This window comes from Cebus imitator, unplaced genomic scaffold (assembly GCF_001604975.1).
Source record: "Cebus imitator isolate Cc_AM_T3 unplaced genomic scaffold, Cebus_imitator-1.0 Scaffold87, whole genome shotgun sequence".
Lineage (NCBI taxonomy): Eukaryota > Metazoa > Chordata > Mammalia > Primates > Cebidae > Cebus > Cebus imitator.
In genome coordinates this window covers 6,849,114-6,872,180 of record NW_016107402.1, presented here as the reverse complement: position 1 = coordinate 6,872,180, position 23,067 = coordinate 6,849,114, and the positions used below count along the sequence as shown (strand labels likewise).

The window sequence follows — 23,067 nt, the reverse complement described above, 5'->3', positions numbered from 1 at the left end:
ACCAGGATGGTCTTGATCTCTTGACCTCGTGATCCACCCGCCTCGGCCTCCCAAAGTGCTGGGATTACAGGCTTGAGTCACCATGCCCGGCTTAAGCAATTCTTGTTGTACCTCAGCCTCCTGAGTAGTTGGGACTACAGGCGCGCACCACCATGCCCAGCTAATTTTTGTATTTTTAGTACAGATGAGGTTTCACCATGTTGAGCAGAATGGTTTTGGTCACTTGACCTCCTGATCCACCTGCCTCAGCCTCCCAAAGTGCTGGGATTACAGGCATTAGCCACCACGCCCAGTCTATTTTAAACTTTTTAGAAACACGGTCACGCTGTGTCACCCGGGCTGGAGAGCAGTGGTGTGATCATGACTCACTGCAGCCTTGAGTTTCTGGCTTAAGCAATCGTCCTGCCTCAACTTCCTCAGTAGCTGGGACCACAGGAATGAGCCACCGTGCCTGGTCTAAAGAGCCTCTTACCTTTGAGAATCTAACAGTTTTGAGGAGAAAGGCACAAGTAAAAGAGATGTATTAACAACAAGACTGCAAGACTGGCCTCCAAATCTCTAAATGATATTGTAGAGAAGAGTCAAGCACCAGAAGAGAGAGGAGTTGAATTAGGATCCTAATCAATCCCTAGAATTTGGATAATGCTGACTCTTTGCATCCTTGTAAAATATAATAGAGTGCTTTGCTGGTGGGTGACGAATAAAATGAATGAATAAAATGACTGGTGGCCATGTTATCCCCTTAAATCTTTTTATATGTGTTTTACTGAGATGGGATCTTACAAATATGAAGACTTTTCTTTAAAGAGGTGGTAGATAAGAAAACGAGAGGCTCACCTGCCTTTGTTGATTTTGAGACAAAAAAAGATAGTTGGAACACTGTTTTCCCCTACGTTTTAGTCTTTCAAATCTCAGATTTATTCTATTATTTATCCAAAACAGGATTCTGACTATGTTAAAGGGGAAGACACTGCTGCCTTCTCGGATTTCTTTCTTTTTTTTTTTTAGACAAAGTCTTGCTCTGTCTTCTAGGCTGGAGTGCGGTGGCGCCATCTCAGCTCACTACAACCTCCACCTCCTGGGTACAAGTGATTCTCCCAGCTCAGCCTCCCGAGTAGTTGGGATTACAGATGCCTGACACCACGCCCGGCTTTTCTGAGATGGAATCTTGCCATGTCGCCCAGGCTGGAGTGCAATGGTGCAATCTCGGCTCACTGCAACCTCCGCCTCCCAGGTTCAAGTGATTCTCCTGCCTCAGCCTCCTGAGTAGCTGGGATTACAGGTGCATCCCATCACTCCCGGCTAATTTTTTTTCATATTTTTAGTAGAGATGGAGTTTTACCATGTTAGCCATGCTGGTCTCAAACTCCTGACCTCATGTGATCTGCCCGCCTTGGCCTCCCAAAATGCTGGGATTACAGGTGTGAGCTACACCCGGCCTAGGATTTCAATCACAAAAGATTAAAAAATTCCTAAAGTGTATTTTCTCCATAATGTTATCTATACATTTAGTTAGAATATTATTAAAGTTATTTAGCTCTTAGCCTGCATTTCCAATCTGTGGGAATAAACTACTTTATCTTCGTCTTTCAAGTTCTAGGATGATAGGAATTTTGTTTACCAAATGGAATCCTCCATGAATTTATAATTATTGATCATAGCCACTGCTCTTCCTCTAGCCTAACTTTATATGGTTTTCTAATTCTAACGCTATACCTTCTTAACCATTTCAGGTACACTTACATAGGTCTGCACCAATATGTCATATTCTGCTGCAGTAAAAGGAGACATTAAGTCATGGGGAGTAACAACAACAGAAATGAGAGTGGTCTATTAATACTATCCACCAAAGTATAGAGGAAGCAGATACGGTAATCCCACACGCCACACAAAACAGAATAAGAATAAGGAGTTGTCTCAGTTTTTAGTACCAACATATCAACATTACAAACAAGTTTAATCTGAGTATATGAAAAAAAGTGAAGTTTCTATGTATAATAAAAACAATATAATAGTCTTTTTCAAAGCTGTAGAGAATGCTACAGTTTGAGATTTTATAATTTCTGTGAAGAGGAATATAAGAGAAGGCAACCCTGTCGAAAAGTTTAATATGTCTTTACTATATTCAAAACCCTTGGGAAAAAAAAAAAAAGCAACAATGAGACCATGTCTCATATTAATGTTGCCCTTTCTGTTTTCCTTTGGTAAATACATGACCACTGGGTAAAGTACAAGTGTAAGTTTTGCTCCATAATACCTTCTTAAAATTAATTAAATTAATTCTCTAATGCCTCAAGTGTCCTTATATGTTTATCTATAGGAAATATTACAGGCTTATTTATAAGAAGTATTACAGAATGAACCTAGGAAAGTAGGAGAAAGTGAATTGGCATATATCCAAATAAATTTCAGAGTAAAATTTACAATAATATTTAATAGAAATGTACTAGGTTCTAGGATGCTGACTGGAAATCTATTCCATGTATAATATCCAGTCTAATTTTTTTTTTTTTTTTTTTTTTTTTTTTTGAGGTGGAGTCTTGCTCTGTAGCCCAGGCTGGAATGCAGTGGCGCGATCTCAGCTCACTGCAACCTCCACCACCTGGGTCCCGGTTCAAGCAATTCTCCTACCTCCGCCTCCCAAGTAGCTGGGATTACAGGCATGAGTCACCATGCCCAGCTAATTTTTGTATTTTTTAGTAGAGATGGGGTTTCACCATATTGGCCAGTCTGGTCTTGAATTCCTAACCTTGTGATCCGCCCACCTTGGCCTCCCAAAGTGCTGGGATTACTGGTGTGAGCCACTGTGCTTGGCCCCAGTCTAATCTTAATCAACAGAGTCAGTATTTTTCTCTTCAAAACTTTTAATGAAGATGTAAATAAGTAGAAAATTTGACCCATGCAAAATATTTCCTTCATATTCCAAGTGTTAGCATAAAAGAAAATGGCTGAAAGATAGGCCCAAAATACAGATGCTTGGTTTATTTTCAAGTATGATCCACTCTAATAATGCCATTTGGATAAGATGAATTTATTAAGAGAAGGATAAATTTGGAAAGACATCTTAGTAAAGTCATTGGTCAAATATCAATAAAGAGTAGATGGAAATAAACACAGCTATTTACTTACTTTCAAAATAAAAAGAAGATAATGTATGTTTGTGTGTTTTTAAATTTTCATCTTCCCAGCTCCCCAAAGACCAAGAATTGAATGACAACCAGGGTCTCTGGTTCCTGGAACTTATTACATCTTCATTCTCATGAGGTAGGTTTGGCTCCACGTTAGTAGGTGGAAATCTGGGTGCCAAGTAGTTAAGTGAACCTCTCAGACTCACCCTAGAAATGAATAATGACAAAGCCAAGGCAAAAATCCAAAATATTATGATAGATCTGTATTGATATCTTTAGTCCAAATTATTTTTTATTTATCAACTTGCCATTAAGAAGCTGAATCAGGGTAACAGGTAACGCCAGTATCTATTAGGATCTGTCTCTGGTACTGAAAATGAAGGAAGGAAACCAAGACTATTTAGGCTTTAAAAAAAAAAAAAAAAAAGATGAAATCTCACTCTGTCACCCAGGCTGGAGTACAGTGGCGTGATCTCAGCTCACTGTAACCTCTGCCTCCCAGGTTCAAGTGATCCTCCTCCCTCAGCCTCCCAAATAGCTGGGATTACAGGTGTGCACAACCATGCCCAGCTAATTTTCGTATTTTTAGTAGAGATGGGGTTTCACCATGTTGCCCAGGCTGGTCTCGAACACCTGACCTCAGGTGATCCACCCGCTTAAGCCTCCCAAAGTGCTAGGATTACAGGTATGAGCTACCACACCCAGCCTATTTACACTTTATATTGCAAATATTGGCAACATTACCTTTAGGTAATACAAAGCTGGAATGCTCAATATTTTTCCTCTGATAACTGTGATGGGTATCTTTTGATCCTGCATTGGTCAGCTTTGTCCAATACAAGGGCTTGGCCATTCTCCTCTTAATCATTTTTACTTATTGATAGAAGAAATGGCCTCTCCTTTGTCAATAAAAATCTCCAAGGACTCTTGCTGCATTTCAGAAAACTAAAAAGTATCATTAACTTAGACTTTTAATGGATTTGGAATAACTCCAATACAAAGAGAAACAAAATTCAGGGTGAAGTTTACAATAATAATTAATAAAAAGCTGTGCATAAAGATGAAAATTGGAAATTCAGGAATTATAATCTGAAACAGTTATAAAAGTATAAAATTCTGATTATTTCCTTTTAATTCCTTAAAAAAAGATTTAAAATAATCTAACCAATTCTATAGTTCCATTTGTTATTTCATTAAGGAAAGCTCTTGTATCTTTATTTCCTAGAGAGTACTTATGATTATTACTTTCTGTGGTAGAGAACAGTTTTGTAATATTTCAGGTCTCTCTTATTATGAATGAATCAATAAATATGCTTATTTACAAAATGTATACTATAAATAGACATAGCCTGTGACATAAAAGATATATATATATATATATATATACACAACTTTTAAATTTAAACCTGGTCCTTGCTTCTTTTTACATTTCTTGGGAAAGACTATAATGAGAGTAGCAGTTTTCAGGAAATACCAGATAATTATTTCTACATGTCTCCAGAGATAAGAGAACAATACTGGTGGATGTTGAAGGACAAAAGATTCTTGTCTTTACTGTTCCTTTTATGCTCTAAGAGGCCATCGTCTCAAAAACAAAAAGTCTTGTTGAGAAGTTTCATCAACTGAAGAGCATTGAGAAGTAAAATAAAGTATAATAATCTTAGTTTGATAACCCTATAAACTCAGATTTCAAAACAAATATTTGAGACATTAATCAAATCATCCATATTGGTACATTCAAGTGCCATAAAAATCAAGCTACATGCAAAGTTTCATCAATATCGAGGTAAAAAAATAACAGGTTAGGCATGTGAATTGTGTCCTGAAGAGAGAAAGTGCTCACATTTACTTCGGTTAAATCTTATAAGTCAACATGCAAACAGAGGACACATACTTGTCACAACAGAACTTTAGATCACAAAGCCATTGATTAAAAACAACTGATTTCAACACAAGTGCAAGAACAAACAGGTCTGAAGTATATCAGGAAAACAAAGTATATCAATATATATTTTAAGCTTAGCAATAGCTAAATACTGCTGCTAGTTATATAACTAGTAAAGCCACAAAGAAGTAACACAGTATCTTAATTCAGAGAAGAATTTATGTACAGATCTTGAGTAAATCTGTATTCCAGGACTTTTAAAGATAGGTAGAGTAGTCTGAGAATTTCAGTCCTGCCTGGAGGCTAAGGGGCACCAGCACCATTTTCCTTAAACCATACCAACACTCTACGTGTGAAAAGATGGCATGTAATCTTTGAAGATCTGCTCTATATATCAGGCAGGATAAAGTTGGCTGTCCCTGTACAGCTCAGAATACTCATAAAAAGGCCACAGAAGTCAAAAGCCCTTTTCCAGAAAAGACTTTTGTATATACTGGTTTGATATCCTAAGAAAAGGAGTGGTTATGGATTTGTAGATTAAAACGTTATCATTTTAAGGCTTCTGAAAGGTTAGCAAGTTGAAATTTTTTCTTAAACTATGAAGCCCATGCCAAACAAATTACTATAGAGGATTAGGAAAATATTCCATCAAATATATCTAGAGAGTATCTTGGTTTGTGTGAGACATTGGATAGAAGGACATAATAATAGTAAACAGTAAACGTGCAAGATAAAAGAGTTAAAGCTTTTGGGAAGATTACCAACCTGCCATATGCTTAATTCTGATTTGTTTAAACTTATTAAACTTCAGTGCAGAAAAGCTGGCTTTCGGCAGTCCATTGCTACTCCTTTGTACCCCATAATACATACTCTACAAAGTGTAACATTTGACGGAAAAATGATCACAAGAGCTCCCCTAGGACAGTGAACTATCAAGATCAGAGGGCATCATACAGCAATAACACAGTTGAAGCCAAGGACAAACGTTCAATCAGTGGTCTTGACATTTCAGATGAGCACCCTGTTTTCTGATCACAGAAAGACCAACCACCAAATAGCCAATGCAAGGACCACAAGAAAAGACATCATGAAAGGAATACGAGGAGATGGAAAAGTACTAAAGTAGAGGTGGCACTTTTTGAGAGACTTGTGATCCTCAGGGATTGGAATAGAAACCTTGGGAAGAACTTCTTCATTTTCTTGCTGGGGCAAGGCGCTTTCAGTGGATCTTTCTTGCCTTTTAATTTTCTCTTCATCCTGTACTAACAGAGCACGTTCCTGTGTCTGCTTTCACGGTAGAAGATCAAGAAAGACAGAATAAGATGAACAAAATGACAGATGGAAAATGCTCAAAAATGATACTTGGGGATGTGCAAAGGATTTGGAAAGATCTAGACACTACTTTAGCTTTACTTTATTTTGGCAATTTATCTTGGCAAAGTTTCTGAGACATAGTAGGGTGCTCAATAGATACCTTTATGAGTGAATGAACATTAGAACTGAAAGTTCAAGGAATCACTGGTTTTCCCCTAGTTATATTATTTATTCTTCCTTTGAGGATATTCACATATTAATTTTAGGTCATTTTCTATTACCTTGGTGCTGCCAATCACTAATCAGGCAATGCCAATAATGAAGCATTCTTCTTGCCATCATAAAAGTTACTTTTATTACAAATAGAATGGCAGAATATAAAAAGTAATCCTCATATCTCTTCGTAGGCTTTAAAAATGGCAACAGTTCATTCAGTATAGTAATTAGTTTTTGCTCAAGAAATAAAAATCTTAATCTTACACATTTTTAAAGACTGCAAAAGAAAAACAAGGTATAAAAGTTTATAATGTGCCTCCAAGGTTCACCAAAACAAATAAATAATAATGATACTTTTAAGGAAAGCCCCCCCCCCCACAATTGTCCAATTGAGAAGCTTTTCTTCCTCCTGCAATTTCTGTACTCTGCTATCCATAGTCAAGGCAGATGTTATCTATGAAAGGAAAAACTTGGCTCTAAGTTCTCTCAGTTGAGTTAGCCTTCTCTGATCAGTTTGGAAGTTCAACACCGGTTCTTTGCACACCCCTAAGTGATATGTATCAGGGAGAAAGTAGCCAGGGGACTGGTCAGCAAAAAAGAAACAAAGGAAAAGAAAAGATGCAAAATTACAATGATTTTTGAAAGAAAATAAAGGTGGAGAAGAAAGACAACATAAAAAGAATAGGGTATAATTAAATTCATTTTCTCTCTGAATACATATTTATATCTTCATGCAGCTTTTCAACCAGCCATGCGCCGAAATAAGCAATTGGAAAGCTGCAAAAGCTGCAGCAGTGGAAGTGTTAAGTGTTAGGCCAAAAGGCTGTGGGTGTGAATTTACTAGTATAGCCAAAAGAAAAAAAGTATTCAGCAGCTGTTGTTCAGTTCTGGAGGGATTATCTGCTTAGTGCCATGACAAGAGCAAATTCTGATTGAGAAGCACAAGTCATAACAGCAGCTTTACCTCTGGCCCACCAACCTTTCTTTCCGAGGGAAGGATAGAAGTTTTCTTCACCTGGTCATACACAAATTATATAAAATTCAGTTGCCTTGCAATGCAACAACAATGCTGTCAAAGGTGGAAGAGGTATCCCCAGAGAACAGAAATATTATTTCAATTGTTAAGAAAAAAGTAAGATATGCTAGAAAGTAGAATTATCCAATATTAAAGGTCACCATAGTACAGTGCTTATTTATTACATTATTCAGTTAGTATACAGCTAAAATTGTTCAAGCACTCCCATGGATCTAGTTTAGTTTATAAAAAGTCATTTCTTTAAAGAACACAGAATGACATCACCATTCCCAAAACCAGCCCCGAGATGATTTCTGAAAGGTTTCTATTAAAAGACATAAGATATTTTCTGGAAATGGAGACCAATTCAAATTTACCCAACCTCATCCAAGAGAGTACCAAGTCACTTTTTCAAAGTAGTTGAACATCTTTTATTACTTGCACAGAGTCAAAAAGAAAACTTCTAGAAAATATGCAGTCATAGTTTACAGATAGGGTTAACCAGGTGAAATAGCAACAAGGAATTTTCTCATGGAGTCACAGACTTAACAGAATTTTAGAGTTAACAGGGACCTTAAAGGTCATCTACTCTATAAACTGAGGTCCAATATGATAAATGACTTGTTCAGAATTGTTCAAGCCACAACTAGAACTACTAGACCCTTTATGACTCTTATTACTAGGGATGTATCAAAATTAAATATCTGACTGACACTGAAAAAAGTGGTCTTGCCCAGAAAGCAGAGTTATTGTCTCAGTTCAGGATATATGCTCTAGATTTAGAACACAAAACTAATATCCATTTATATCAGAAAACAGGGAGAGGACAGAGATTAGGAAACAATAGCGTCCTATCATCCCTGGTAATTCTATTTAGCTGCCCATCACTCAGGTACTCTCTAGCCTTATTTGTGAAACTGGTTCAACTCTGGAGAATTGTTAGCCAATTTTAGTCACGCTTTGAAAAATACAAAAAGTACCCTTTGTGAACCGACTTTTTTTTCTTTTTTTTTTTTTAAACAAGACAGAGTCTCACTCTGTTGTCCAGGCTGGACTGCAGTGGCACAATCTTGGCCCACTGCAATCTCTGCCTCCTGGGTTCAAGCTATTTTCCTGCTTCAGCCTACCGAGTAGCTGCGATTATAGGCGCCCACCACCACACCCAGCTAATCTTTTTGTATTTTTAGTAGAGATGGGGTTTTACCACGTTGGCCAGGCTGGTCTCAAACTACTGACCTCAGGTGACCCACCCACCTCAGTCTCCCAAAGTGCTAGGATTACAGGCACAAGCCACCACCCCAGTCTGTGAACCAACTTTCATCACCTTCTCCAGTTCCAGAAACTAAATAATAATTTGGATAGTTTACCATAAATTCTGAAAATAAAAAAAAAGTTTTAAAATTATTAAGACATCATTTTACCCCTTTTAACTAGAATTGCTATTATTTTGGGGGGGAAACAAGCACATAATTTTTAAATTATTATAATCACTAATTGAGTCATTGTGACTATATAAATATTTCACTTGTACTGACTAAAGATAAAAATTTTTGGGGTGTATGTTCATGGTAACTTTCAAGATATTTTCATTAAATGTTTAATAGATGAAAATACCTATTTAATAGATGAAAACAAATTTGTTATTGTTGTCATTACCTATTTCAGAAATCCTACATCTAAATAAATTTTAGAAATCCTACATCTGAATAAATGAATTATTACCTATTTTAGAAATCCTACATCTGAATAAATAACTGAATAATTCAGTTATTTATTCAGATGTAGGATTTCTAAAATAGGTAATGACAACAATAACAGAAAAAGAACAGCCCCTGAAAGGTATCTCTGGCCTCCTCTAATTGTGACTATCTTACAAAACACTGTATTAAAAGTTTAATGCTACTCATAAAGATAAAATAGTTTTTCTTTTCTTTTCTCTTTTTCTTTTTTGAGACAGGTTCTCACCCTGTCACCCAGGCTGGAGTGTAGTGGTGTAATCATGGCTCACTGCAGCCTTGATCTCCTGGGCTTAAGCAATCCTCCTGCTTCAGCCCCGAGTAGCTGGACTACAAAGGTGCACATCACAATACCTGACTAATTTTTGTATTTTTGTAGAGATGGGGTTTTGTCATGTTGCCCAGGTAAGTCTTAAACTCCTGGACTCAAGTGATCCGCCTGTCTTGGCCTCCCAAAGTGCTGGGATTACAAGCATGAGCCACCGCACCCACCAATAAATAGTTTTTCTAAAATTGAAATACAATCATTACTATTTGAAGTTCTGAATTCTCTTGCTTAGGGGTCTCCTTGGTTTACTATATAATTGTGGGCAACCATTCCAGATATTTCTTTCTTTCTTTCTTTTTTAGGCGGAGTCTTATTCTGTCTCCAGGGCTGGAGTGTAGTGGTGCAATCTCGGCTAACTGCAACCTCTGCCTCCCAGATTCAAGCAATCCTCCAGCCTCAGCCTCCTGAGTAGCTGAGATTATAGGTGCCCGCCACTACACCCAGCTAATTTTTTGTATTTTTGGTAGAGATGGGGTTTCACCATGATTACCAGGCTCGTCTCGAACCTCTGATCTTGTGATCATCCTCCTTGGCCTCCTAAAATGCTAGGATTACAGGCGTGAGCAACCCTGCCCAGCCCTAGATATTTCTAAGTTGTGCAAATGTTCAAATAAAGCTTTTTAAAATGACTAGTCTCTTTTCTATTTTGACCTTCCTAAATTTAGTAAACTTTCTAGTCCCTGAAAGCAGTTTGAATACAAACAAACTTCTACTGGCTTATGGTCAATTTATAAACATATAGTAGCCAGAAGCATGTAGCTGCAGAGATAGTTCTTAGAGGCAAATCATGGCTCCAAATGGTTCCTATAGTTGGACTGGGTAGCCTACATGACTTAAAAAAATAAATAAATATTTGATTGCAAATGCCTGAAAGCAGCAATTAATTTAGTGAGGCACCAAATCTAAATTTCAGCTCTGAAGCTTTCTCTCAGATACAGAATATTAATACATAAAAACATTTATTCTCTCCATTTTCACAAATGGTCATGTAGACAAAGTACTCACTCCTTCTCCTGTGGGGATTTGTCCATTGATGTTAAGAGTTCGGAAGGGGGAGTGAGTGGATAAGCGTTTATCCCATTCACTAGGCCGTGGTTCTGGTACAGACTCCATGAAGTTCTTTTTCAGCTCACTGATGCTGGCATGGTGTTTTTTGATCTCCTCTTGACTCTTGTCTAAATCCTACAGTTGAAAGGACAAAGATGCAAAACAACGCATAATCAAGACAAGAAATACACCAAGGGCAATCCATCAGAGACTGGGCACTGGTAGAAAACATACCACATCCAGGGCAGATGTTACTAATCATAAACTGCATTCAAATTATAAATATACAACATGGTATATTTGCTTGTCTTTTTTTTCTTTAAATAAAGTGCTTTTCTTGGAAGCTGTGAAGTATCACAACTCCATAGCTGTTAGCAGTTATATAACCCATAAAGAGCTCACGCATTAATTTATGATTCTTCTTCCCATTATGACACAGCACCAGATTTCTAACTCCTCATCCCAAGAAGGTACTTCCACTACTCAATTAAACTCACCTTGATAAATTATTTTAGACTCAGCTCAGCAGGATGGAGATAGCAATAGACAAACTGTTTAATGAAGGCATGGTGAAACATATGACTTCCACCATTGGCTATCTTGTCTTGTTGAGTGGCAAACAAGTACCCTTCTATTTATACCTAGAAATGGTTTTACTTCTCTATTACTAGGTAGTTGTTTTTGCTTTTTGAGGAACAAGAATAGCCCTTTTTTGATGTAAGAATGTATTACTGAAATTCCTAAAGACTCCAGAGCAGACTGTTACTATCTCTGAAAAATCACTCAGAGGTACATAATACAATGCCTTTTTTCTTTATCAATAATATGCACATAAACTAAAAGTGTTAGGCTTTCTAGCTTCTAACAGCTTCACTTCATTCCTTAGTACAATTCAAAACAGGGACTTCTTGCAATAACCTTCAAAGGATTAGGAGTGAGTTAATAAGAGTTCACAAAATACCTAAGATATCTCCTTGACAATTTGAAATAATTCAACTATTCCAGCAGATTAAAAATTTTTTTTAAAATTTTTATGGGTATATAGTAGGTGTATATTCTAGCAAATTTGAATACTGGGCAACCTGAGTTTCAAGCAAGCTATTAAAGGGACATTCCAGGGAGACATGAACAAAGTTTAGGTTAATAAAGCATGAGCTAGAAATAATATTCAGGTTTACGTAAAAGGAGACATATAACAACTTTCAAAAGGGGACTTGGCCAAAAATAGTCTGGTAAATATAACTTGAAGACAAAAACTCAAATGTTCTTTGTCCAACAACACTTCAAAAAACCTTAAAAGATCTATGCTTGAGATCAAAACATGTGGGAGCCCATCACTTGATGACTGTAAAAAATTCTGTGTTTATTATACATCAAGGCAGCTCTGTAACCAAGAAAAGCATAATGCTAAATACATCTCCTAATATGCTAGGTGAATTGTGGGATTAGTCTTTCTTTTTTGGCTCTGTAGGAAACAGCTGTATTGGAGTAAAAAATTAGAATTCTCCCTGGTAGTTTAGTGGTTAGGATTCAGAAAAAAAAATTAGAATTCATTTAAATCAAAATTTGTTTATAAGTTCTTTTCTGAGGGTAATATAGATTTTAACTAAATAAAACTTTTTCAAAAGCAATGTCAAAGGGAAAACAGCATAAGAACAATAATCAGTGAGATGATTTTGATTCTGGAGATATTCATTCAGAAAATTCATTAACTAGTCTATTCTTTTTATTTTTGCAAGACTGAACCATGTATACCTGCTTTGAGATCAAACAGAAAGCTAACTCCAGAAGGGTGATCCTGTAGCTACCCTAGAAGAGTGTTTTGCTTGCTGAGATGAAATGTGAGTATATTTATGAATATGGACTTCACTGCAGGGGAAACAACAGTTTGCACTTTTGTTCTAGCTGAAAGAAAGCAAGCATGTCTACTAACTAAAGAAAAGCATGAGCAAGCCCATTCAAAGACTCAGTGTTGGACTGAGCAACCAGACGCACTCGGCATGTAAGGTCCCGTGACCCAGCTCCTCACTGGAAATTAAATCTGTTTGGGCCAAGAACAACTTAATACATTTGGGAGGGTTAAAAGTGTGAATGGAGCAAAACAAAAATGAGCAAGAGATGCTATGTAAAACAATATCTCTCTGAGTTAACCTTTTAACTTGTGATTTGCTACTCTTCTTGCCTAGCTTTGGATTGGCTTGGAACCTGAGAAAATAAATGTTCTGGTAAAACCAGTAGCTTCTGAGGGAGCTTTCTCCATCCTTCTTAGCTGGTTTTGTTAGAAACCTGTGGGGGCACAGAGTAAAATTAAGATCTCAAAGGGACCTGTTCCAAATAGAATTTGTCATAGACAACTTGCTACAGGTTCTCTCTGGGAGATGGAGGAGGAGGCGGTAGCTCTAAAAATGAACTCGACCTTATTTGTGCCAGAACAAAGCATTAGTGGGGGCGGGGTAGAAGAAGGGGGAGGAGAGATGCTTAGGAAAAAAAAACCTGCTAGGGTGACAGATAACTTGAGAGAACTTCTTTAGAAGGGGAAAAAACTTTATAATAACTAAAGAATGATGGTCAAATTACTTTGGCTGTGTTCAGGTTAGACACTTTTTGATGCCTGTCATTTCATAATTTTAGCAGCAACCAAACACTTCATTAAATATAAAATGTTCTCAAAAGGCAGTTAGTAGTTTTAATTTTCAAACACACTTATTTAGAAATCCCCTCTCATGGCTGTCAATGAAATGCTGAGGGAAAAACACACCACACGCAGGGACTTTGTGACTCTCAGAAGCCAGAACACACCTCATGGAACAAACGACAAATATATGATTGGTACTGCAGGTTCCAGTTAAGAGGAAGTACTGAAGATGAACTAGTCAAGAAATATGGATGTTTAGAATTTCAAGATGTTACATTGCCAAATACAGGAAATCAACCAACATTCACTATTCTTCCTGGTCTCTGAAGATGGAACTACTCAGGTCTAGTTTAAGATATGGGCTAAAACAAAGAGATCTAGTTGCCAAGTTTGAAATATCTGACAGTCCAGCCTTGGAAAACTTCATGTTAAACAAGACAAATACATGTGAAGCATTTGGTATTGCACCCACCATGCAATAAATGTTTAATAAAGGCTGGGCATAATTTTCCTGAAAAGTACTTGATACATAACAGGTACTCAAAACACAGATATTGACAAAGGATAAGATGAGGTTTAAATAATTATTAGAGGCTGTATATTAAGCCAGAGATCTGGTTTTTAAAGTTTAGGCTGGGTCCACTGGCTCAAGCCTGTAATCTCAGCACTTTGGGAGGCCGAAGCAGCAGGATCACTTGAGTCCAGGAGTTCAAGACCAGCCTGGGCAACATACTGAGATCCTGTCTCTATCAGAAATGTAAAAATTAGCTGGGCATTGTGGTATGCACCCATAGTCCCAGCTACTCAGGAGATTGAGATGGGAGGAGCCTGGAAGGCTGAGATGCCATGTCGGAAAATAATCTTACAACTCCTACAGCAGACAGCACGTTGCTATTTCTGAGTGGAAAATAGTGTAGTTTAATAGAGTTGGATAGATCCTAACTTACATCTTGGCTTTATCAGTTCTGTGACCATAGGGAAATTACTTAATTTGAGCTTCAATTTTCTCATCTTTTTTTCTTTTTTTTTTTTAAAGAGACGGAGTTTCACCATGTTGGCCAGGCTGGTCTTGAACTTCTGACCTCAAGTGTTCCACCCATCTCGGCCTCCCAAAGTGCTGGGATTACAGGCGTGAGCCACCGTGCCCAGCCCGATTTTCCATCTTTAAAACAATCTCAGACTCACAGGCCCGTTTTTATGATTAAGCTATCTTATAGTAACTACTCAGTAAATGCTAGGCTTCCTTCTTTCCTTCTTATATTTTGCTTTTCTTCCCCCACAGTTCTTCTGTCATTTTCCTACTATCTTCAATATTTTAAGTCCATTCCAAATTCCCTACTTTTTCACACTATCTTAGTTCAGAAAATGAAAGAATAGTGTAAATTTGCATTTGGGACAGATGCAAGCTTATACTCTTGAAAAATTAAAGGAACTTATAGCAATGATATAGAATTTTCTAAAGGTGGATAAAACAATGGAACCATGAGAGATAGGGTAGTCCCAATCATATATTTTACCAGGTTAAGTATGATAGATGGAAACTAAAAAGAATCAGAAGGCGAGCTATTTGCATATCTTCATGTTCTCCAACATGCAAAAGCATTTTAAACCTAAAGTTCCTTCATGCAATGGCATGCAAAACCAAATGCAGCACAGAATGAAGAAAAGGGGATCAGCAAAGAATGCAGAAGGTTCCAGGCAACCAACTGAAATAAGCTTCAAGTTCATACAAACCTCCAACATTAAATTGCTATGTCTGATATAAATGTTTTCACCATCTAGTCTTTCTCTTTTTTTCTGTGAAAATGAAAGGGGGGAAAAACAGAAAAGCATAACAAATTAAAATGTTGTTCTTGCAGGAAAAAACTGAAAATTGGCAAACCAAAAAATATTTAAAATTAAACGTCCACAGCGCAGCATATGCCAATATGAAATGGTCAGAGAATCACAAGGACACACAGAGGACATGATTACCATGAGAAAATGATGACCTTGTTCATGAATGATGAAAGAATGTGATGATGTTATTTAAATAGACAGTGCTCCTGGCTTCATTGGCTTCTTATGTAATAAGCTGTTTTATGTTCATTTTTGAAATTAAACTGTTTGAGTTGGGTAGATCCTAACTTACATCTCTAAAACATATGACTTTAAAAAATGCTGAAATTCTATGTACCATGGAGTGAAGAAATGCTTTAAAAACATTATTTAGCTTTTGGGATATATTTCATACTTAGCAACACTGCAGTATCTAAATCTCTAATACCTTTTATAAGAAAGATATAAGAAAGGTGATCATTTTATACATGATCAGCCAATAAATATATTTAGTTAACTGATTTAAACTGATTCATCCCACTCTATAGATGAAAAGAATGAGACACAGAGAAGTCAAACCCATAGTTATAAATAATACTGGTAGCTGCTGCGAAAGTGGGTGTTTTTTTTTAACACAGGGTCTTACTGTGTCACCCACGCTGGAATGTAGTGGTGCAGTCGTGGCTCACTGCAGCCTCAACCTTCTGGACTCAAGTGATCCTCCTGCCTCAGCCTCCCAAGTAGCTGGGACCACAGGAGCACATCACCATGCCCGGTTAATTTATTTTTATTTTTGGAAGAGGCGGGGCCTCCCTAAGTCTTGTCCAGGCTGGTCTTGAACTCCTGGGCTCAAGGGATCCTCTTGCCTCGACCTCCCAAAGTGCTGGGATTACAAGTATGAGCCATCTGTAATCCCAGCTATGATGATTTTCATTTTATGATAAATGTGTATAAAATATTATCAATGATTCCAAGAATATGATGTCATTATGAAATAGTTCTTATGTTAAATATAAAAGATAGGTTTGACTCTCACTGATTATTTCATTTTGCTTAAAAAGATATTTTGCTACTGAAAAGTTTAATGAAACTTTTCAATATACAGTACAGGATTATGCCTTCTTCAGTGTATGCAAATATATGTGTATATACATATCTGTTATTTGTTTTGGGGTTTCTTTTTTTTTTTTGAGACAGGGTCTTCCTCTATTACTCAGGCTGGAGCACAGTGGCTCGATCTCAGCTCACTGCAACCTCTACCTCCTGGGTTCAAGTGATTCTCATGCCTCAGCCTCCCAAGCAGCTGAGATTAAAGTTGTGCACCAACACACCTGGCTAATTTTTGTATTTTTAGTAGAGAAGGAGTTTCGTCATGTTGTCCAGGCCAGTCTCAAACTCCTGACCTCAAGTGCTCTTCCTGCCTTGGCCTCCCAAAGTGCTGGGATTATAGGCATGAGCCAATGTGCCTGGCCCATATCCATTATTTGAAAGTATTAACAACTCCTGATTAAAAGAAATCAATGAAAAGAATGGATCACTGTCTTTTTAACGCATTGTAAGTCAGCATGGGTAAAATGGCAATGTAGTTTTATGAAAGTGAAAAATGGCTAACCTTCCTCATTCTTATCAGATCTTCAGTTTTTTCTGCAAGCTTCTGTTTTGCCATAATTTAAAAAAGACAGAAAAATGATAAAATGTTGCTCATTGAAGTTTGTTTGAACCTTCATTTTATAATTTTTTTTTAAGGAGAAGGGAGTAAGGGAGAAGAAAAAAACTGAGGCAGTGGAGGGAAAAAGGAATAAGTGGTCTGTTGGCACAAACCTCTGTTTGGTCACCATTTGAGGTGGGTACTGTCACCTCGATGTGGGATTTTTCCACCTACATTTAAGAAATAAAGTAGTAAAAACATTTTAGGTTAGTAGGTTTCTATGAATAGTGTTGTTTCCAAATAAGCTGCATCTTTAAGCTACTTGTAAAATATGCTGACATGTAATCATCATGATGCAGTCTTGTGGAGGGTGCTACAGGGAAGGATATTACTCCCAAAAGTCATCTGTGTTTACCATCACTTTTTCAAGGGCTAAAAAGGTAATATGGATATTCAAATTATCAAAAAAGAAAATTAAGGTAAGCATTCTATTGATGAAGAAAATATATTTTTATATTTATTTATAAAACAGTACCCACTAAAAAGAATGATTTAGGCCTATTTAATGCAACAGCCATGTTTGTGTTTTGCCTTTGAAAAATGATCTGGGCTGGGCATGGTGGCTCACACCTGTAATCCCAGCATTCTGGGAGGCCAAGGCGGGCAGATCACAAGGTCAGGAGTTTCTGACCAGCCTGACCAACATAGTGAAACTCCGTCTCTACTAAAAACACAAAAATTAGCTGGGCATGGTGGCACACGCCTGTAATCCCAGCTACTCAGGAGGCTGAGGCAGGAGAACCGCGTGAACCCAGGAGGTGGAGATTGCAGTGTGCTGAGATCGTGCTACTGAACTCCAGCTTGGGTGACAGCGAGACTCCATTCCAAAAAAAAAAAAAAGATCTGGAAGTACTTTAACAATTAATTAGCAAATTTACACATGAAGTTTTCAATGTATGACATATATGATAGGAGGAAAAAGAAAATCTTTACAGTTAAAGCACACATGTAATAAACCACATATGACACCAAACTGGTAAACACAAACGATTTTGTTAGTTGATCAATATACTTAAGGAGATATTTCATTCTTCAGTTTATTACACAACAAAACGTTACAATAAACCCAATTTAACTTGTAACTAACACATGCAATTACTCCCAGGACTGGTTTATAAACAAGCACATGCAGGATTCGGCAGCAACATTCAACACACTGCAATCTCTTCTAGGGAGTTGGAACCTATGTGTTTGGTAGAAGAGCAAGATTCATCCTTAGTATTAATAGAAAGAGAATAGCTAAGGTCTCCTGCCTTGCTTTGAAATACCTTTAGTAATGTCATTTTATATGTAGAAAATGGAGTAATTAATTTTTAAAAAAGCATACTATTAAGAGGGAGCATATTAGAGTGAGCAACGCCCAAAGCACTGGATATTTTAAATTAAAAAATTAATTGTTTTTACTAAGGCCAAATCACTTTGTATCATTAAGTTCTTTACAGAACCTGATCAATCTGTGGTGTTGATATTCTTTTTAATCACACTAAGCAGCATTACTTTGGAGTACAATGTCATTGTGCTATTTTCTCTAAATTTAGTCTAAAAAACCTAACAGATCACCAAACTTTGTGACAACATCAAGTATTAAGCACATCCTGCTACCGCACTTTAATTATCAGGGGTAATTAACGATTTTGGTCATTTCTACGCTGAGTCCCAGCATACTTGCTGTGTGGTCATTAACACATTTTTTACCCCAGACCTTAAATTTCTTACAGATAAAATGGAGATAATGTCTTTCTAGAATTGTACATTTAGCAAATGATAGTGTTAAATTATTTTACAAAGCTTAAATTCCTTCTCCAAATGAATAATTACTTCTTTTTGCTTCAGATCCTTATCAATCCAATAGCAGAAAACTGAGAGCCTCTACTTCAGTTTAAGAATTGAGGCCAAGTAGCAATAGTAGTTCTGTCTATGACCCTATATAGAACATTAAGTGAGATAACGATATACATGAGGGAGATAGTACCTACCACAGTACTTTCAGAATAGATCTCGTTAAAGTGACAACAAAAAGCTATCTCTATCTGGCATCAGACTAATGTCAGATAATAAAATTTACACAGATACAAGGCTACTTTATCACTATTATTGCTTTATATAATAAATACGGCTTCGTGTAAATGTCACAGTTTTTTTTTTCTTTTCTTTTTGAGACAGAGTCTCACTCTGTCACCCAGACTGGAGTGCAGTGATGTAATCTCGGCTCACTGCAACCTCCACCTCCCAGGTTCAAGTGATTCTCTGCCTCAGCCTCCTGAGTAGCTGGGATTACAGGTGTCTGGCACCAGGCCCAGCTAATTTTTGCATTTTCAGTAAGACAGTGTTTTGCCATGTTGTCGAGACGCAGGCTGGTCTCAAACTTCTGACCTCAGATGATCCACCCCTCTTGGCCTCCCAAATTGCTGGGAGTGGTGTGAGCCACCATGCCTGGCCACTATAGTTATTTTCTAACTGCTACATACAAAATTAGCTCAGAGTCACCCTTAATTCTGCCACCATTATTACAGTAATAGGTTATCAGAGGTGGCATTCAGTCTCATTTCAATACAAGTATCTCAAAACATGTATCTATGTAGAATTAATTGGCAATAAGACCCCCTATCTGGCACTTAAAATGGAAAGCATATACCAAGTAGTGATCTCTTCACTCTGCTAAGTTCCCAAGAGCAAAGGGAGTCTACCGTTGAAGATATTTATGTCTGTGTTATAGGGAAAAAGGAGAACAAGTAAGTTAGCAGAAGTCAGAGGAATCTTAGGCACTAGGAAGATTCCCCTGACAATTCCAGTAATCCAACACTTTTTAGTTAGTATAACAAATGGAGGGATAGACACAAGGTCCTGGTGAGATATTCTAACATTAAAAACTGAGGAGGTAATCAAACATTAAAAAGGCATTGTTGACACTGAATCTATGACCAATGTCATAAATATCTGGCTAGGAATAAAAATGCAAACATGTACCACTCAATCGGTTTTTCTCTCTGGACTCAAGGTAGTGCCAAATGGACAGCAAAACTGTATGTCATATTTAACAGTTTGTTTATTTATTATTATTTTTTTGAGCTAGAGTCTTGCTCTGTTACTCAGGCTGGAGTACAGTGGTGCAATCTTGGCTCACAGCAACCTCTGCCTCCTAGGTTTGAGCGATTCTTCTGCCTCAGCCACCCCAGTAGTTGGGATTACATGCACCTGCCACCACACCCAGCTAATTTTTATATTTTTAGTAGAAATGGGGTTTCACCATTTGAGACAGGGTCTCATTTTGTTACCCAGGCTAAAGTGCGGTGGTGCAATCTGAGCTCACTGAAGCCTCCTCAACCTCTCAGGTTCAAGTTATCCTTCTGTCTCTGTCTCCTAAGGAGCTGGGACTATAGATGCATATCACCATACCCAGCTAATTCTTGCATTTTTTGTAGACATGGGGTTTTGCCATTTTGCCAAAGCTGGTCTTGAATTCCTGGGCTCAAGTGATCTACCTGCCTCACACTCCCGAAGTGCTAGGATTACACCTGGCCTGACAGTTTGTTTTTCTTTTTTAAAAAAATACAATCAAAACAGAGTTAGATTGTCTACTGCTCTAAACTAGATATTAATCTGGCTCCAAAATAACAGGGTTAATCCATCTGCCAAAGAGAGGACACTTACTAAGATCTTATACAGTTTTAAATTTAAAAAAAATTTCTTAACAGACATATAAAAATGTAACTCTTCTTATGTAGACTGCTTCTCATAATTCTTGTTGCCAACAGCAAGACCTATATTAATTTCAATAAATCTGAGCTAGCACCTCGACTCCATCACTGCTTAAATGTGTTTAAAAATCTTAACATATAAAAGGTCAGTGTAGTCACTGTCTGGGAAATCTGTTAATAAAATTGGTGATTTTTCAACACAGTGCAGTGACTGTGGGTACAATTAACTCAGAATCATAAGCAACTCAGCAGTATAACCTCTTCTACATAATGGATCTTCTCCTTTTTGTAAGGCTACTTAAGATTTGAGCAGCCACATAGATGTGCTTTAAGTAATAACTGTTCTTTGGTAATGTGCATACATCCATCTTAGAAAATAAAATTATATTTTAATCACAATAGCAGAGCTTAGTCTTAAAAAGCAATGTGGAGATTCCCTCTAGATGAGTAAAAATTATTTTAAAAAGCAGAGGATCAATCATACTGGTGTGTTTTATAAGTTCACAGCAGTATTAAAAAATACTAAGTTGGGTCAAGGTGTGGGTCACCTTGTAACTTCTGAGATAGCTTACAGTCTTATTGACATGCTCTATGAAAATATTTTACAGGTTCATGGGAGACAGCTTCATTTAGAAAGAATGAGGAATAACTTTATTAGGAGTCTACAAGAATAAGCAATTGCTTTGAAAGCCTTCCTGGTCCAAAAGTTAAGGCCTCTAAACCACAAAGTGAGTTAGCCAGGTATTTGGACTGATGACATACCTTCCATGCTTCTGTGGGCTCTGGCTCAGCTTGCTCGGGTGGCTCTTCTTCCTTTTTCACTTCAGCCTTCACTGTTTCCTTCTGTGCTTTAGGTACCCCTGTTTTTTTAGCGGAGGCACCTGGGACGCCTCCTTCTGCAACCTGACTCTGAGCAATGGCGGGTGCAGAAGTGGGCCGAGGACTTCGGTCTGCCGAATCGGCAGCTGCTGCTATATGAGAAAGGGAAAAGGGAAGAAAAGGTAAAGGCCAGAGCTACTATATTATTTCAAACGCACCAGGCAAAATAATTGTGAACTCAGGATACATACGAACGTTACAACATTTAGTGGTCTATCATATAGAAGGTAAAAAATAAATCATTAGTGCTCTGTCAAGGAACTGATAAAAACAAGGAAGTTAAATGTACCCTCAGCAGAAAGGCTAAAATGTGTTAATGATCATGTTCCATGAATGCAGAATTCAGGGGAGACAAGATCAAAGAAAAGAAATAGAAAATCCATTTATCTTGTAATTTTAGTTTCAAAAGCCTACAATGTTGTCTATGGTAGAGGAAAAAAAAGGGTTAACTAAATCTATTTTCTTCCACAAGGCCTTTTAAAAATAAAGATCTGTTCATTTTTAGGTTATTTTAGGAACCTAAAAATATATTGTAGGAAAAAAGAATTAAGTCTGGTTTCTTCTGTAAGCCTCCTTGGAATGATTACAAAATAACTTGATAAATAGCCCTTCTGGTAAGACAGGACTACTTTCTGATGCTTGTAAGGACGAATCTTTGAACCAGATGCTTTCCTTTTTAATAGTAAATCATTTGATCAAAATAAAATCTTTTGACTGTCAGTCCTCAAACCTGAACAAAAATATCTTTTGAGTTCTGTCCTACTATCTGTCAGTCTTATCAATTTGTATTACAGCTCTTATTCTTTACTATATTTAGGGCAGTGGTTCTCAACTGGGGTAAATTGTCCCCAGAGAATATCTGGCAATGTCTGGAGACATTTTTCGTTGCTGCAACTGAGGAGGGGAGAGAAAGGAGGTACTGGCATCTAGTGCATAGAGGCTGAAGTTACTAAGGTTGAGAAACTTTAATTTAGGAGAAAAGTCGTATAGACTGTTTTAAAGATAATAAACTACATAGGCTTATGATAAAAGCTCAATCTTTTCAAAGACCTAATTGTTGTTTTATAATATTTTGTATCTAAGTTTTAGACAGCTTACTTCAATACAATCACTCATATACTTTTTATGGTTTTTATGTTCATTCTTTCAGGGATACAAAACATTTACACTTTGTAATAAAACTTCACTTACCTGACAGTATCTAGGAATGAAAGTATTTTCCCACATGATTTAGTATTTCTGATAACATATCATTATCCTCTTTTGTACTCAGACTTTTAATCAATTTTCATGGAAATCAATAATTTTTATTATATACTTTCCTGCATTCTTAAACTGATTATAACTGAACATAATTCATCCTGAAATTTTCAGATTTATAAACTGTAAGGATCAGTTACAGGAATTCCACGAATCTGAACAGATAAAAAGGTAAAATTTGCAACTACTTCATACAACAATATTAAGAAAGAAATCTTGGCTGGGCGCGGTGACTTATACCTGTAATCCCAGCACTTTGGGAAGCTGAGGTGTGTGGATCACCTGAGGTCGGGAGTTTGAGACCAGCCTATCAATGTGGCCAAATCTCGCCTTTTACTAAAAATATAAAAATTAGCCAGGCATGGTGGCGGGCACCTGTAGTCCCAGCTACTCGGGAGGC

General features: G+C 37.1%; 1 protein-coding gene across 32 annotated transcripts in view; it reads right to left on the bottom strand.

Annotated features, from left to right (window-relative positions):
- Window positions 1-23,067, bottom strand: part of EPB41 (erythrocyte membrane protein band 4.1) — a 220,493-nt gene that overhangs the window by 41,732 nt on the left and 155,694 nt on the right. For 6 of the 32 annotated variants that reach the window (XM_017534791.2, XM_017534786.2, XM_017534785.2 and 3 more), the window contains 6 exons: window positions 21,291-21,499; window positions 16,944-17,000; window positions 16,735-16,776; window positions 15,039-15,101; window positions 10,628-10,804; window positions 7,508-7,558 (listed from right to left, as the gene is read on the bottom strand). In XM_017534791.2, the coding sequence (XP_017390280.1) occupies window positions 7,508-7,558; window positions 10,628-10,804; window positions 15,039-15,101; window positions 16,735-16,776; window positions 16,944-17,000; window positions 21,291-21,499 (599 nt within the window). Of the gene's footprint in view, window positions 1-4,694; window positions 7,127-7,507; window positions 7,559-10,627; window positions 10,805-15,038; window positions 15,102-16,734; window positions 16,777-16,943; window positions 17,001-21,290; window positions 21,500-23,067 lie in introns of those variants that run through there. The other 26 variants (XM_037740733.1, XM_017534779.2, XM_017534788.2 and 23 more) reach the window with 25 other exon arrangements.